The 15,544-nt window shown below is 41.2% G+C and overlaps 2 protein-coding genes across 3 annotated transcripts; one reads left to right on the forward strand and one right to left on the reverse strand.

Moving 5' to 3' along the window:
- The first annotated feature begins 865 nt into the window (after nt 1–865).
- gpank1 (G patch domain and ankyrin repeats 1) lies at nt 866–5,068 on the forward strand. Of its 2 annotated transcripts, XM_047578790.1 has the most exons (5): nt 867–1,149; nt 1,463–1,947; nt 2,037–2,178; nt 2,263–2,338; nt 3,652–5,068. In XM_047578790.1, exons 2-5 carry the CDS (start codon nt 1,507–1,509, stop codon nt 4,091–4,093), a joined length of 1,101 nt encoding a protein of 366 aa, XP_047434746.1. In that variant the 5' UTR covers nt 867–1,149; nt 1,463–1,506; the 3' UTR covers nt 4,094–5,068. The 2 variants fall into 2 exon arrangements, with proteins under 2 accessions (XP_047434747.1, XP_047434746.1); XM_047578791.1 differs by having other exon boundaries at nt 866–1,947.
- Nucleotides 5,069–8,453: 3,385 nt separating this feature from the next.
- LOC125004588 (cytochrome P450 3A27-like) lies at nt 8,454–15,412 on the reverse strand. Its single transcript, XM_047579303.1, has 14 exons — nt 15,202–15,412; nt 14,945–15,038; nt 14,801–14,853; nt 14,579–14,678; nt 13,287–13,400; nt 13,122–13,204; nt 12,146–12,288; nt 11,896–12,023; nt 10,832–10,901; nt 10,569–10,729; nt 10,428–10,495; nt 9,960–10,118; nt 9,467–9,629; nt 8,454–9,373 (listed from the first exon to the last, which is right to left on the reverse strand). The coding sequence occupies exons 1-14, from the start codon at nt 15,270–15,272 to the stop codon at nt 9,281–9,283; spliced, it is 1,500 nt and encodes a 499-aa protein (XP_047435259.1). The 5' UTR covers nt 15,273–15,412; the 3' UTR covers nt 8,454–9,280.
- Nucleotides 15,413–15,544: the final 132 nt, after the last annotated feature.

The raw sequence follows: 15,544 nt of genomic DNA on the forward strand, positions 1-15,544 counted from the left end.
CTGAATCTGAATAGTTAAACTAGAAACTCTCAGAGTCAAGAGTCATAGAGAGAGAGAAGGAGTTGTGATGGAGAAAGATAAGTCTTCCTGATTGGATTTAATGCTGAACTTCATTACAGAAAGAATTAGTCAGGAACAGTGGAACACAAACAAAAGTCTTTATGGTTGAGAGTAATTTAATGATGGGTGTCGTCACTTTCACTTCTCACAGCTTCAGAAAGTAGTTGGTCTGATTAATATTTTACACGTAAATATCTGTGTTACAGACTCGCTCACTGTAAAACTGTGTAACATACACGTGTTTAGCGCATTTAATTGACTGTGTTTACACACCCTTAGTAAACATTAGAGCAAACGGTAGACAGCCATCCAGACTGGTAGGTGGCAGCACTCTCAGCTACATGCCAGACTGAAGGGATGTGCGATACCACCATTTTAACTTTCGGCCCGATACCAAGTAATACCAAGCCTAATATCCCGATATCGGTACATTCAGACTTTTACTTGCGTATAAATGGAAATAATGACGTTTATCATACTTATCTTTAATCGGAGCAATTAAAAGACAATATGAGCAAATTATATTTAAAAAAAAAAAAACTCAAGAAAAAAATAAAGTAAGAGCAGTGGCTCTGACTTCGATATGATTTTGTTTGGACCAGACAGAGTGGTATTCAGGTTAGAACTACATTCTCTATCATATCATATTTTGTAAAGAAATAACAACATGTTGACATATAAGCCTGCGATGGGCACTGTGATGTGATGTATTTTCACTATACATGAAAATACATGTCTGCCTCTGAATTTGAGGGCTTCCGTCATAGAGGTAAGTCTCAAGTGTGGGGACGTTTCCCTGCGCACCCCCTCTCTCACACGCACGTTTTACTTTTTTAGAACTGATTACAGATCAGTGAAAGTATTAATATTTCTCTGAAGGCGGCCTTGGGATATTTTGATGTGAAGATCGATTCTTTAAAAAAGATGTCTGTATCCCAAGTATCGATGTTTCTGGATCGATACGCAGACCCCTATGCTCGGGAGGAAGTGGGCCGACGCTAGCTTGAAGAGCCTTGAAATATTGAATAATTTTAGTCTTGTGCCTTATTTACCTTTCGACATTTCGCATAGATTGCATCTCTATGTGATGTGGGTAATGTTTTATCCGAAGTCTTCTCTAAACTAACTACCTAAACGCCTTACAATCGTCTAAATGTTCATGCTAACCGATGCTAGGTGGCTAGCTAACTTCTGTTGTTTAAAGCTGCCAAGGCTGGCTGTGTTACTCAGATAAATAGTCACGCCGGTGTTACATTATTAACATAGTGTGTGGACTGGTGTCGGTTTACCTTCAACGTGTGTTGTCGGGACTTTAATTAAAGGCTGTGTGAAGTAAACAAAAGATAAACCAGTTCGGCTTGTTGACATGGTAACACCTGAACACTCTTACTTCCTGTCACAGTAAAAACCTTCAACCTGGGACACCTGGACCTACAGTCCGTCCTCATGGCTGCTTTAGGTTTCACTCCTGCCAGCGACCACGATGTTTTCAGCATTGAGACCGGTCCATCCAGCTCTAAAACGAGCAGCGTGCTTAGTGGGAAAGAAATCAGGCATTTCTACGAGAACTTGATAAAAGGTGACAGAGATCAAGATGAGTCAAGAGACCAACATCATAGCAGAGAACATCCGGGTAGACACTCAAGTGGAGGAGCGAGGGCGAGGAGGAAGAGGAGGAGGGGGAACGGGGCTGGGGAGGGTCAGCAGGGTCAGACTTCTTCTGTGGTGCAAAGAGTGGGTGTAAGTGAAGAGGATCAGAGAAGAGAGACGAGACAGTCGGAGAGATCCATGGAGCTGCTGGGACTCCGGTTGCTACGCTGTGCCCACGAAGGAGACATCCCCGTCCTCAAAGAGCTGCTCTCTAAGGGAGTCGACATCAACTTCCAGGTATAATACTTAAAGCTCAGCATCTTTTCATTTTTAGGGTGTACACAACTGATAATTTGCTTCCCAAAAGTGTGCGCTTTCACCTGCAGGACGCTTTCTTCTGGACGGCGGTGATGTGCGCAAGCTGGTCCGGACAGAGGGCGGCGGTGAGACTGCTGCTGCAACACGGAGCTGCCTGGGTTGGAGTGGTGGATACGCAGGGCAGAGATGCTAAAGACCTGGCCCTGGAAGGTAGAGCCATGCAGCCTCCATTCATACATTTATGTGTGCATGTGTAGTAATGTTTAACTCATTCGTTTGTTTGTTTCCCCTCAGCGGGCCACAGTGATGTGGTGGAGGAGTTGATGAGCTATGGGAGAAGTTCACAGGGGGAAACGCAGTGTGACAGAAGGTGAAAACACTCTCTGAGAGACATGCAGTTTTTAAATCAGATCTGAACTCTTCCTACGTCTGGGTAAAGGATCAGTCACTGCCGTCTTGTCAGGTCTAATCTCATCAGTCTAATATTGATTTCTTTTTAACGCTCATACCTTATTTTTTAAGGCATTAAGGGACAAAAGTGTCCTCTTCAAAAACGACCCATAAAAAAAGCATAGGTTAAAAAAAAGTACTTTTTCTTACATAAATCTTTTAATCCACTTCAGTGCTGATTTTAATGAGATTTGCTACAAAAAAATAATAATAATAAAAAAAAAACATCAAAATCAGTGTTACTATTAAGCATTCACATGTCCAAGGCTCCAGTAATCACTGCAAGAAAAATCCACTTTGCACTAGATTATTGAAAATATTCCAATTTTTGTGTTTTTGTTTTGTTTGTTTTTTTTAATTGTGATTCCATCACACTGGCATATAAAGGGCTAAAAGTCAGAAAATAATCAAACTTTTGGTATTTGTGATTAGTAGGAAAAAGCAAATAGCAAAGGACACTTTTGTCCTTATTAGGGCATGAGGGTTAAATCAGATAACCATATAACAGGTTATTTGACTTCCAGAGTTTGAAAATCCCCTTTCAATTGATGAATTAAAGGCTGATCATAGTGTGTACTAAACAGGAGATTTTATGACTTCATAACCTCTGTTAACTGATATACAGTGTGTTGACATCACTTTTATTTGTCATCACTAATCACTATATGGGCCTGAGTTAAACACACTTCCTGCAGAGGTTGAAGGAAGCATTATGCCTTTGAGAGAATTACTGTGAAAACTTAAACCAAAGAGCAAATCTAACAGTTAGGTTAGAAATATAAAAATAAAGGTAAGGTATAAAATCAATACAGTATGGAGTAATGGCTCACTGGTGAAAACATTAAAGGCCTTGCAGGCGGCGCAGAGTTACGTTAGGTCACTGCTCTCTGGTCACAGTTCGTACCAATAAAAATGTAGAAAGATAAAGCAGTTGGTCTCACCGAGATACGAATATTTGCTTTACCTAAGGCCTTGTTAGATACTACAACTACATTTATGACAAGATTCCAGTCTGATATTACACCAAATTATTTATAACGTCTTGTCCATCAGTGGTTAGAGTTGAAGTGCATCAGTAACAGATCTGTTAAGGCCAGGAAAAGCACGATTAATACAGCAGACAAAACCTGGCTTAATGTGTATATTGCCAACAAACTGTTAATTAAAAACGGAGTAGGAAAAAAGTAAATCCGTCACTAATATTTCTTTTGACGTCTATGTTGTATCTTCCAGCTCCAGGTCCCTCCAGTCTCAGTGGTGCGACGTGTGCGGCAGCGAGTACAGCAGCAGCTTGTCATCACATCTGTCGTCCACTCTGCACCAGTTCAGTCTGCGGCGTCCTCCACCCACCCCCTACTACTGCCTCCCGCCCTCCAGTAACAGCTACAAGATGATGGTTCGTTGTGGCTGGAAACCGGGGACAGGGCTGGGGCCGGAGGGAGAGGGCCCCCAACAACCAGTGCCCACTGTGTTGAAGAGAGACCAGGAGGGTTTGGGGTTTGGACACCAGAAAAGAGCCAAAGTTACTCACTTCCAAGCCGGGGATAAGGACGCCGTGAAACCCCGGTCCAGAGAGGAGAGGGGGAAGAGAGGACAGAGGAAGGAAGAATGTAAGAGAAAAGAGGAAAAGGACAAAAATTGGGAAAGAGATTTTCGCGCGTCGTTCTATTCATGACGCCCGCTCACATTGACTTCTCCACAAGCGTTTTCCCACAGGCTCCACTGACAGTAAACTGACACGAGTTGTTTCTGTGTTTTTACTTCAAACTGTGGCGGTGTTTGTGAAGCCGGACGAAGCTGATCGTTAATTCCTCGACTCCCTCAGAGCTTCGTCCTAGGCCTCACACAGAGCAGCCTGTGGGCTCAGATGTGACTCATTTCACCTTCACAGTAATTGTGTTTACTCACACAGGCCTGACCCGACAAAGATCATAAAGAGCTCTGGTCATAGTTCACTGTGCAGGAAGTCAAACACCGTTTATGTCAAGGGTCTGATCTATGCTAATAAAAGAAGATCTGTCGGTAAAACTGATTGTTAATTTGGATTCAGAGAAAACATTATCACATGGATACGCCTTCTTTTTACATCACCCTTTGCCCATGTTAACACAAATAGGCAGTACTCATCATATTTTCCCGTCAAGGCTGCCCGCTGTCGCCGTTGCTTCTTGCTCTTGCTATTGAGCCGCTAGCCATACGGTTGAGATCTTCTGCACATCTGCAAGGTGTTAAACGGGGAAACATTGAGCATCGGGTCTCCCTGTATGCAGATGATCTATTAATCTATATAACAGACCCTGTTACGTGTGCCAGTAATTTCATTCAGATACTAGATGATTTTGGTACAAATCAACCTCCAAAAAACTGTTTCCCAATTAACTCTAAAGCCAAAACACTCACGCAGGGACAGATTCCTTTTAATTTCTGTCCAGAAAGTTTTCAATATCTGGGGATCAACATCACCCACTCTTTTAAGGAGTTGCATAAATATAACATTGAGAAATTGATAAATAAAGTCAAAACTGACCTACAGGGTGGTCTAAGTTGTCGTTAGCAGGCAGAGTCCAGTGCATAAAGATGGATATCTTGCCAAGATTTTTGTTTGTTTTCCAATGTTTACCTCTCTTACTGACTAAAACATTCTTTAAAAGACTCGATCAAGTTACTCTTTCATTCCTGTGGGTGGACAAGGCAGCCAGGATTATTAAAAGCGCACTACAGTCAGCAAGGCAGGAGGGTGGACTGGGCCTATCTAACTTTATGTTATACCACTGGGCAGCAAATATACAAAAGATACTCTGCTGGTGGTGTGAAAGTGAGTTAGACTGGTGTAAAATGGAGTCCCTTTCGGCCACACCTCTTCACTTGTGGCTCTGACATGCTTCCCTTTACCATTCTCAGTTTTGTCATATTATACCTCAAATCCTGTAACTATGAAAATATGGACAGTTTTGCAAACATTTCAAGCTAAGCAATCTTGTCCTCCCAGCTCCGTTATGCAATAATCATGCTTTTTTTTTACCCACTAAACTTGACTCTGCATTTGCACTCTGGAAGGAGAAAGGTATCATATCCTTCTGAGATCTGTTTTTAAATGGTACATTTGTTGATTTTAAGACTCGGTCCCATAAGCATGACTTTCCCCAGACCAACTTCTTTCAAGATCATTGCAGCACATTCCCACATTTACCGGCAGATTTATCTAAAATTCTTGACAAACCAGAAACTTGGACAAAAATGATATCAAATCTGTACTCGGGCCTTTTCCAGGCTAACTCCTCTTCACAGATCACAACAAAACAGGGGTGGGAATAAGAGCTAGGAGTCCTACTCCAGGATGCTTTGTGGGAGAGACACGAATTACAAGTGAATAACTCCACATCCTGTGCCCGTCTTAACTCAATACAGTTCAAAGTACTGCATAGAATGCATTTCAGCAAAGCAAAACTAGCAAAGATTTTTCCTCGCAATAGTGAAGCTTGCAATAGATGTGCCTTTGTCCCAGCTGACTTAGCCCATAGTTTCTGGTCATGCTCGAAGCTAACAGGGTTCTGGAAGAACTTTTTCAAGATCATATCAGTTCTAGGTGTAGCTATCTCTCCCTGTCTGCTCATTGCTATTTTTGGAGTTCCCTCAAATTACTCCGAATTCAGTAAGCAGACGGTAAGCATTCAGTAAGCATGTTTTAGCATTTGCCTCTCTGATTGTCTGCAGGTGTATCCTTCTGCACTGGACCCTAAACCCCCAACAGAACAATCTTGGCAGGCTGACCTAAGGAATGACGTTGTTTAAATTAGAAAAGAAAAAATTTTCACTCTGAGGGTCAACTGAGAAATTCTATACTACATGATAACCTCTTATGTCATATTTTGATAATGTAGTTACAACCCCTACGGTGTAGGAGTGAACAACACATTCTGTTTTTTTTGTCTAACTGTGCTCTTACATCAATATGAATGTAGAAATATAAGGTGGTTGATGAGATATTCTGTTTGAAAAGGGACGACTAACTGGGGTGGGTTTTTGTTTTGAATGTTTTCTACTTGTTTGTTTACTTTCAGAAAAAAAAAAATCACGCATGTAAAGTTCATTTAACATGATGTGATGTGTTTCAATAAACAGATTTATATATAAAAAGATTTATATATGTATATAAAAAAAAACTGATGGGACCCCAACAAGTACACTGCCAGTTAAACCTTCTGACTGGGAGTGTAATTCTCACGAGTTGTTGGTGCTTATCTGCTCTATGAGTCACTCTACTGCACCGTGACTCTGGTAATCGTTATGACTTTCCTGGTTTCACGTCCTAACCTGGACTCTCGTCTGACTACCTGTTGGCGTTGGATACCAAATAAGGAAGTAAGCCTCACACAAAACCACCTGTGACACAGTATGTGCTCTCCTGTTGTTATTTTTTTCCATTTCACAGTCCAGGCCAAAATGTGACAACTGAGGCAGTTTACCACCACCAGGGTATGTATGACTGTGTAAACAAATGAATAATGCATCCAATTGTAAGCGCTTTGAGCATCTAAAAATGGAATAACGCAATATAAAACCGATACATTATCATTATTACAGTGTTTGTACAATATTTAATTAAACTATCAGTTGTTTTTCTCCTTAAACAACTGAGTCACATATGATAAGTGTAATGGTAAGTGTTTGATTTGGGAGGGGGTGGATTTCGTTGCATTACGTCACGTACCTTTTATTTTCATGGTCCTTGAGATGTTTGCTGCTTTTTAAGTCTTGTTTTTCTTAGTCTTGTTCAGTGGTTCGGCACTGATGCCTCGAAGCAAGAAGTTTGCTGGGATCCAATCCATTGTAGTTTGCATGTTCTCCCTGTGTCTGCGTGGGTTCTCTCCGGGTTCTCCGGCTTCCTCCCACCGTCCAAAGACATGCTCGTTAGGCTCACTGGTGATTCTGAATTGGTCGTCAGTGTGAGTGTGAATGGTTATCTGCCTCTGTTTGCCGGCCCTGCGATAGACCGGCAAAATGGATAAATGAATGTGTAACTTTTCTTCGGGTCTCCTCCATATCAGCAGCTCCCAACTATTAACCATAAAACAAATAATCGACTCATGAATCTAGTAGATACCCTACCAGTGGCGGTTCTAGATCAAAGTTACCAGGGGACACATATAAGGACAAAACGGTATTTAAAAAATGTTTAGTTTAGTTTATTTAAAACAAAAACAAAATACATTGAATATTAATACAATAAGACAAACATTCTTGCTTATAAATAAAACTTTTATCTGCACAGTGACTTACAATGATTCACATAAACTTGTTGACTAGGTTTTTGTGTCAGGCCCTTTGTTTTATTTGTTGGCTACATAAATAACCCCTTGCTACCAGTGAGCTGACCTTCCCTCTACTGTTATTTTTTGAATGATGAGCATTGCCTGGGGTCAAATTGACCCCAAGGATAATAGGAGGGTTAAACAAGTAGCTACATGCTGTTGTTTATTTCACCCATTTCTAAAGCATGACATCATGTTAACTGACTTCAATAGCTTTGCATATTCACAAACATAACAAGACCAAGCCGTGATTAAGCGCCATAAAAACGGATTTTATTATTGTAGTGAACAACAGTAAAACAGGATCTTTCAATACTGACGGCACGTAATTGAAACCTTTGCCTCTTTGCAGTAGTTCGTGCAGGGCTGCTGACTGTTCGCTTTCACATTCAAAGTTCCAAATTCGCGCTGCCGGGGCCAACACAGGGGCCAACACAGGGGCCAGGAGCAATTTTACAAGGGCACTGGCTCCTTTTGGCCCCTGTGTTAAACAGCCAATGGCTTTCTTTGAAAGTCGGAGATATCTGTAAAAAATATATATATATATATCTCCAACTGCTTTTCAAATCTGTTGGTACAGTCGCTCAACAACTGGTCTTCACCCCTTTTGTTTTTAGATCAATCTTAACGCCATCTTTAGACTCTATTAAAGCCTTTAAAGCCTGATGTGGCTAAACTTTATTTTTGTGAAGTACAAATGACAGAACACAACAGTCATCCCAGTTCATTGTGGTAATAACATTGGTTTATTAACAGCGGCGCCAAATAAGAGACCAAGGAGAAAAGAACAAGACTGCATCATTTCTGTGACACTTATTGTTTGTAAACCTCAGAACAGATATCCATCAAAGCTACACATTTTATATTTGTGATTAATTGAAGATTAAGCCTGAATCCACTTCAAACAACTTAAACTGTGGAGATGATTTTACATTTATGGATGTGAAATTTACAATGGTACATAATTTTCTTTCTTTGAATTTGAAAAAAGCACTAAGCAATGAGTAAATAAGTAATAATGGTCTTCCCTTCAATGTTAATTTAATATCTTGTTTTGCACAGTATGTAGTTTTCAAGTTCTCTCTAAAAATGTATCGCTATATAAGCAACCATAAAACAAATGAGTGACACTTTCAGGTTAATTTTTACAAAAGGTGCATTTGCCTACGTGTTAGATGGGCATATGTTATGTAATATTTTGAAATGTAATTCTTTGTGACACACAATTTAAAGGGAATGAGCCATTTCCAGTGCCAATTAATATCTGTAAAAATAGCGTTCCAGAAAAAATTGCCACGTGGTGTAATTTCCTCAGCGTTATAAAAATTATCTCTGAATGTGTCTATTAGTGCATTTAGATAGATACAGGATATCAATTCCATTTATATAAAGACTTCTACAGTGGTATGTTGCACATCCTGTTTCTTATAGCTGTTTTTTTTTTTTGCTGTGCAGACTTCGCTTGCTGTGACGTGGCATTTTCAGCTGCTAACGGAATAAATTCAAAGCAAAGCATCGTTATCCCCAAAGGACACATCTCTCTGCGCTTCCTAGTTCGCTGGGCTGTCCGAACGAGGCACCAGCTTTAGTTTGATGGGTCGAAGCGGTGCAATGAAGGTTTTAGGGTTCATCTGCAAAGGGATCTGGGGAATAGAAATTCACTTCATTAGAACCCCTTAGCGCAAATATCGTTTGTCACATGTCTCAAAACGTTGATGCCGTGTGGTTTGAATCACCTCTGTCTCCTCGCAGACTGAGAAGCTGTAGTTCTGCAGAACTTCCACCATGGCCAGTTTAACCATCACCAGAGCGAATCGCATCCCCAAGCAGTTCCTCGGCCCGATCCCAAACGGCAGGTAAGTGTACGGGTTGATCTTGGGCTTGTTCTCTTTACTGAATCTACAGAAACAAACACATAGCATATCCTCAGGTAGTCCACAATTCATGTATCAGTCAGTCACGGTTTCTGCTCACTGTCGCGTGCTTGTCAAGTTTATCAGAACCAATATTTAAATAATAATGCTATTTTAATTTTTTATTTATTTATTTTATATATCACATTCTTAAAATACAAATAATGTTAATAACTCTGTATGTAGAGCAATGAGGTCTTCACATAACCACTGCAGCTCTCTGGGCAACCAGGAAATACAACCTGTATGTGACTATGTGGGGAATGTGTCTTTGCAGATCTATGTTCTAGACATAAAACATGGAACAGCTTGTTACCTCTCAGGTCTGAACTCCTCGGGTTCTGGCCACAGCTCGGGGTCACGGTGCAGAGCGTAGACTGGGACCATGACAGTCATGCCTTTTGGGACTTGGATTCCGTTGATCTTGACCGTTTCTTTAGCTATTCGTTCCAAGCGTGCAGCTGGAGGGTAGAGCCTGTCCACAGAATATGCACACGTCTGTATTAGACCACGACGTTTAATCAGAATCCCGGTGCGTCCAAAGCGCGAGTATTTCGATTTGTGGTTGTTGCATTCGACTCAGTGGCTGTGCAGGTTTTAAGGTTTGCTCTTCTCAAAGTGGAGAAAAGCACCACTCTAATCTGAGATTAATAACTAATGCTTAGTTTTGGTGTTGATTCACAGAGGGTTCGGTCCTACAGGCTTGTTTGATTCTGTATTTAGTTTTGTCGTAGAAAGCATTTTGCTCATCAGTCTGGCATGACACGTAGTGAAAGAACGTTACCTCAGACTCTCGTGAACCACGCAGTCGAGGTACTCCATCTGCATCAGAGCCTCGTAGTCCACTGGAGCCTGCAGAGTTGTTACCAATGACAACACAGTTTCATTTGTGAAGGGACTCCACACCAGAAAACGTCTCGTCTACCTTGTCTGGGAACGTGGCGTCTATCTCCATTTGCAGGCGTTCCATGACGTCAGGATTTCTCGCCAAATTGTAGGCTAAGAAAAGGAGGGTCAAGGCGCTCGTCTCGTAGCCGGCGAACACAAACATGGACGCTTGGGACTGGATCTCGTGATCGGTCAGACCTGCCAGGACAAACAGGGGCCATAAGCAGGAAGGAGGTGAAAGGAACGTGCTTACGTACGGTATGAGAAGGAGCACGTGAGGGAGCGTGTAATTGCCCTTACCCTGCTTTTCTCTCTTGGGGTCCTTGGTGCTCTGGGAGTCGAGCATATACTGAAGCACGTCACCCATTTTCTGAAAACAGCGAACAAGAATTTCGTCTCATGGAAGTTGGTCACGTTTTCAATATATTAAACAGTACCAACAGGTAGCTTTGATTTATTCAAACTAATTACATAAAGAATTGACAATTTACAACCTATTTCATAATGATAATAATAGTAATGATAAAAGAAAATATCAGACACGTTGGGAAAACCATTTATATATCACATTTACAAAGAGGGCTACACCCTGAAGAAGAACGTTAGCACTAATGTTTTAATCCGTTTCACCATTAATCATCTCAATAAAGTCTTTTTATATATCTTTTTTTGTGCTAGAGGAGTGCCTTGGACTTTTCCTTTGAGCTTAGCAATTTGTGTCCCATTCCAAAGAGCCAAAGAGCGCCCTCATTATATGTACCATGGACCTTGTTTTTTTTTGTTTTTCCTCTATAATGCTTAAGTTGAACTTGACAACTAAAATTGGAGACAGCAGTCACAATATCCTCACCGCTGTGTCCATTTACTCGCTGTCTAGTTGCTTTACAGTTACATCACACGATGAGTCACATGATCTCCATTCACCATCACAAAACACGCATGTCATTTGTCATTTATAGTCAGCCTCAAGTGGTGAAATCGGTGTGAAGACTCCCAGCCGTTCAAGTCATAGTTTTACAAGTTGAAACAAGGGCGACTGGACCTGTTTGTTTTCTTGAAGCCGTTTCACCTTTAACCAAGTAGCTTTTTCCCTTGTCGCTCATCTGAAGATCATCTGTCTTCTCTGGCTAAAACATGTATGTTGGGAGTGACCGAGGCCACTCCTTTGAGGACGAAACCGTCTGACTGAGATGTAATCTGTCAACAATCTACAACAACAGACTGTAGTTTCGAATATTTGATGAATGAATGAATATTTAACTTTAGAGTGATCGTGACTGCCATCATGGATTAAGATTTGATGTACCGCAAGACCAGATTTCATTCACAATGACAACCCCCTTAGGTGTGCGTTTTGTCTAAACCTGGGATGAGCTGCCTTTGCGTTCTGCTTTGATCTCGTCCAAAATCGTTTTGAAGAAGGCAACAGAGGACTTGGAGAACAGGGAGAAACCCATCAGGTCCAACAGAGGAAGAGAGAACGGGAAGAATCCTGAGAAGGAAAAGGAGGGTAAACAACCAAAGCGTTTGGTAGCACGATGTGAATCAGTAAAAAGGAAAAACACATTCGAAGACTGAGTACGAGAAAAAAAAAAAATGTTGAAAAAGCAGTACCCTGGAACATCACGAGAGGCGTGGAGAAATTGAACATCTTTGACGCATGAGTGATGAAGGGACTTGAAGGGTTGTTCATTAAATCCATATCCACACTGAAGAGGCAGCTCACCATCACACTCAGACTGTAAGGTCCGAAGAAGCTGCAATACACATTTCATACTCAGCCGATCAGCCACAACATTAAAACTGTAGTAAATGAAGTAAATAACATTGACCATCTTGTGACGGTTTATTGTTCTGCTGGGAAACATTTGGACCTGGCATTCACGTGGATGTTACTTAGACATGTATCACCCACCTACACCCCACCCCATAGCAATTATCCTCCTTGATGCCAGCAGCCATGTTCTGGAGGCACAGGGGAGCCCTACACGATATTAGGAAGGTGGTCATAATGTTATGCCTTATTAGCTTAATAAGTTAGTACAGAGTTTGCTTGTTTTCTATTTTACACTCACTTAACACTGATACATGCTGTTATATGGGCACTTGAGTTCATGTGCACGTAAAATGTATCAGAATGGTATTAAATGCTATCTTTTTTTTTTTTTTTTTACTATGACTGTGGCATTAAGTGGATTGTTGGTGGCCGATGGGCTGGTTTGGATGACAATGACAATGTCGAGGTTTTGAGTTTACTCAGAATGGTGCCCGATGACTACGGTTGGTCCTGGTGGTAATGTGTGGACAATGTTCGGCTCCCGTAAAAACAACTACTCATGACAATGTGCCTCGTTGTCTTTCTTCTACTCAAATAATCAGCCCCAGTCGCAAAGCAAAAGCCGTCTCAAACTTCAACATGAAACGGTCTCACAGTCGCCACATCTGGACTGAGGTCGAGTTGAGGGCAGAGAGCAATCGACACTGTACTTAAACTGGGACAAAATCCACCTACCAGCACTTCTAAAGAACATTAATTAACACATTTAGTCTTAGTGTGGCCTTCCGACTTTAACTACATGCTATTACTCACTCTCTCACACTGATGACTTCATTGCTGTGCGCCTGCAGGCTTTCCTTCAGTTTGCAGGACTGATGTTTCATGATTGTGAACATCTTGAACAGAGGGAGAGAGGCCAGGTTAGACAGAGTGGTGAAGACAGACGTACAGGCTGCTCATACGTCCGTGTCCTCCTACCTCTTTCAGACGGCCAGACGTGAATGTGGGACTGAGGATGTTACGGATCCGTCTCCACAGATCATCCTCAGCGATGGACACAGTGTCGTAGAGATCCCCGTTCAGACCCAAGTTCTGGAGGAGCACAGCGGAGGTGTTCATGTGTGTCTGTCTTCACAGTTGTGATGGCAGTTTGTTGTATGTGGTATGTGGTATGGGTTACTATCAAATAACGGCACACAAAGGCAAAAAAGACAACCTACATTTCTTAATCGATTAGTCCCATTTGGACTTTCCAGCATGATTGTTCTGTAGTTTTAAAAAGAGGATGAAGGTCAACTTTAGCCATTGGATTTTCTATTCAGAAAAGGATGACTTTCAGGGCATTTTTCATCAGGGTCGAGAGTGGATAAACAAAACTTTAAAAACCAGTCTATTTTCATTTTGTGTTTCTAAACATAATGAAAAAAAAATTGTTGGAAGACAGAAACAAAAACAAACATTTTTATACATGTTGCAACCGGAAGTTTATGTTTTCAAAGCAAGAGCACGTATGAGGACGGTGCTGTGTTTCTGGCCAGAGCACCCAAATACATGACTTCTATCTGTGGTGTCCCTAACCCAGGCTAAAATGTCTTTGGAACCTTACTCTGACGTGATTTTTGACATAGCAAAACAAGGCTTATCATCTGCAGAAATCTATAATGATAGATACAATTCCCTGATAATATGTAGTTATCTGTAACCTGAAATATGTGGCGTAGTTTATCTGCAGTCATGTCGTCTTCCCTGGGACACACTCATTTATCGTTTCGAAAAACAGCGCACTGATCCACGTTCATCAACTTATGTTGCTCTTACTTTGAAAACAACAACTTCCGGTCGCACAATATGGGAAAAAAAATGGCGCTTTTGTTGGTTTCTGTCTTCTTACGATTTTATTATTATTATTATTATTATTATTATTTCCAGAAACAGAAATTTAAAAACGAGTGGGGGTTTAATAGTTGTTTAGCCATTCTCGACCTCGATAAAGAAAAGTATTGTGAATTTCAATTTTAACTTTTGAATTTTAAAATAAAAATCAAATAACCACAATTTTTTTGTGTGTTGTTAACATCCTTTTCTGAACAGAAAGTCAAATGACCAAAAAATACACGGACCAACTCTCCTTTATTTGTCAATTTATTATTTGTCAGCCTGCTTTATGGTAAGTGAAGGAACAAAGTCCTTTTTTTCTGCCATTTACACCTTGAAATGTGATAACAGTTCTCCTGTTCGATGCCTTGTGCGTTAAACTTGCGTGTTCTCACCCTGCGGTTGGTAAAATACGTGAAGCACTCCTTCACCAGGATGGTTTTCAACATGTCAGGATCCATCACAGCCAGCAAGGGTCTCCTGAACTCGTACATGCTGAGCATTTCCACACAATCACGTTACATTTTGGGGGAATTTACTCTATTACGCTTTATCAGCGCAGAGGACGAATAACATAGACACAGTGGGTGTTCATTTTCAAAGCTTTGTCAACTCACCCCCAGAGTCTCCCATACTTTTGAGCACACTGTGTGTCATCTACGTAGTAAACCTGACAACAGGGAGATCATATCATCACTGTGTGCATGCATTCTTTCATTTCAGTTTTACAAGCAGAGTCTGGGAGCATGTACAGCACTTACGATGTCGTGCCTAGCAAGTGTCCCCCAGTACAAAAACGGCTTGGGACCTGGGATCCCCATCTTCTCAAACACTCCAAATGTCCACTGGCCATACCTGCAGAGAACAGCAGAAGCATTGTGTCGGAGAAGTTATGCAGAGTTCATCTGAGACCGTTCACTTTGCAAAGGCTGAACTTTGGATTTACTTTCTCTAAAAATGAGCAGCGCCGCCTGGAGAGAGAGAGAGAGACAGAGAGTAAAAATGAATTTCCTCTTACATGACAAATAAACAGACGAATGTGATCAGTAGAATCCATGTTTCTAAGGAGAAGGAAGGAAAATACTCCATGGCTCCTGTTGCTCGGTCAAGTTGTGACGATCTTCGCTTTGCCTTGAACACACTTGGACAGGAAGTGGCTTGTGTTACATAAAACCTCCAGTGTGACCCAGTGTGTTGGTGGAAAACAACAGAGGTATTATCAGCCTCACACACATGTCAGGACAAGTCTTCATGGGCCCACAATAATAATGAATGTTTAAATGTTGAATCTTACTAAAAGCAAATAAAACTCAAATTTCCTGTATTTTACTTAGACACCTGAAAGATTATTGAATATTGTT

This window comes from Mugil cephalus, chromosome 2 (assembly GCF_022458985.1).
Source record: "Mugil cephalus isolate CIBA_MC_2020 chromosome 2, CIBA_Mcephalus_1.1, whole genome shotgun sequence".
Taxonomy (NCBI): domain Eukaryota; kingdom Metazoa; phylum Chordata; class Actinopteri; order Mugiliformes; family Mugilidae; genus Mugil; species Mugil cephalus.

Coding starts and splice junctions, on each gene's coding strand:
- LOC125004588 (XM_047579303.1), bottom strand. CDS start 15,272: ATGGAGTATTTTCCTTCCTTCTCCTTAGAAACATGGATTCTACTGATC. Junction 14,854..14,944: donor CACTTGCTAGGCACGACATC/GTAAGTGCTGTA, acceptor CCCTGTTGTCAG/GTTTACTACGTAGATGACAC. Junction 10,730..10,831: donor CCCCAAGAGAGAAAAGCAGG/GTAAGGGCAATT, acceptor TTGTCCTGGCAG/GTCTGACCGATCACGAGATC.
- gpank1 (XM_047578791.1), top strand. CDS start 1,507: ATGGCTGCTTTAGGTTTCACTCCTGCCAGCGACCACGATGTTTTCAGC. Junction 1,948..2,036: donor GAGTCGACATCAACTTCCAG/GTATAATACTTA, acceptor TTTCACCTGCAG/GACGCTTTCTTCTGGACGGC. Junction 2,339..3,651: donor GAAACGCAGTGTGACAGAAG/GTGAAAACACTC, acceptor TGTATCTTCCAG/CTCCAGGTCCCTCCAGTCTC.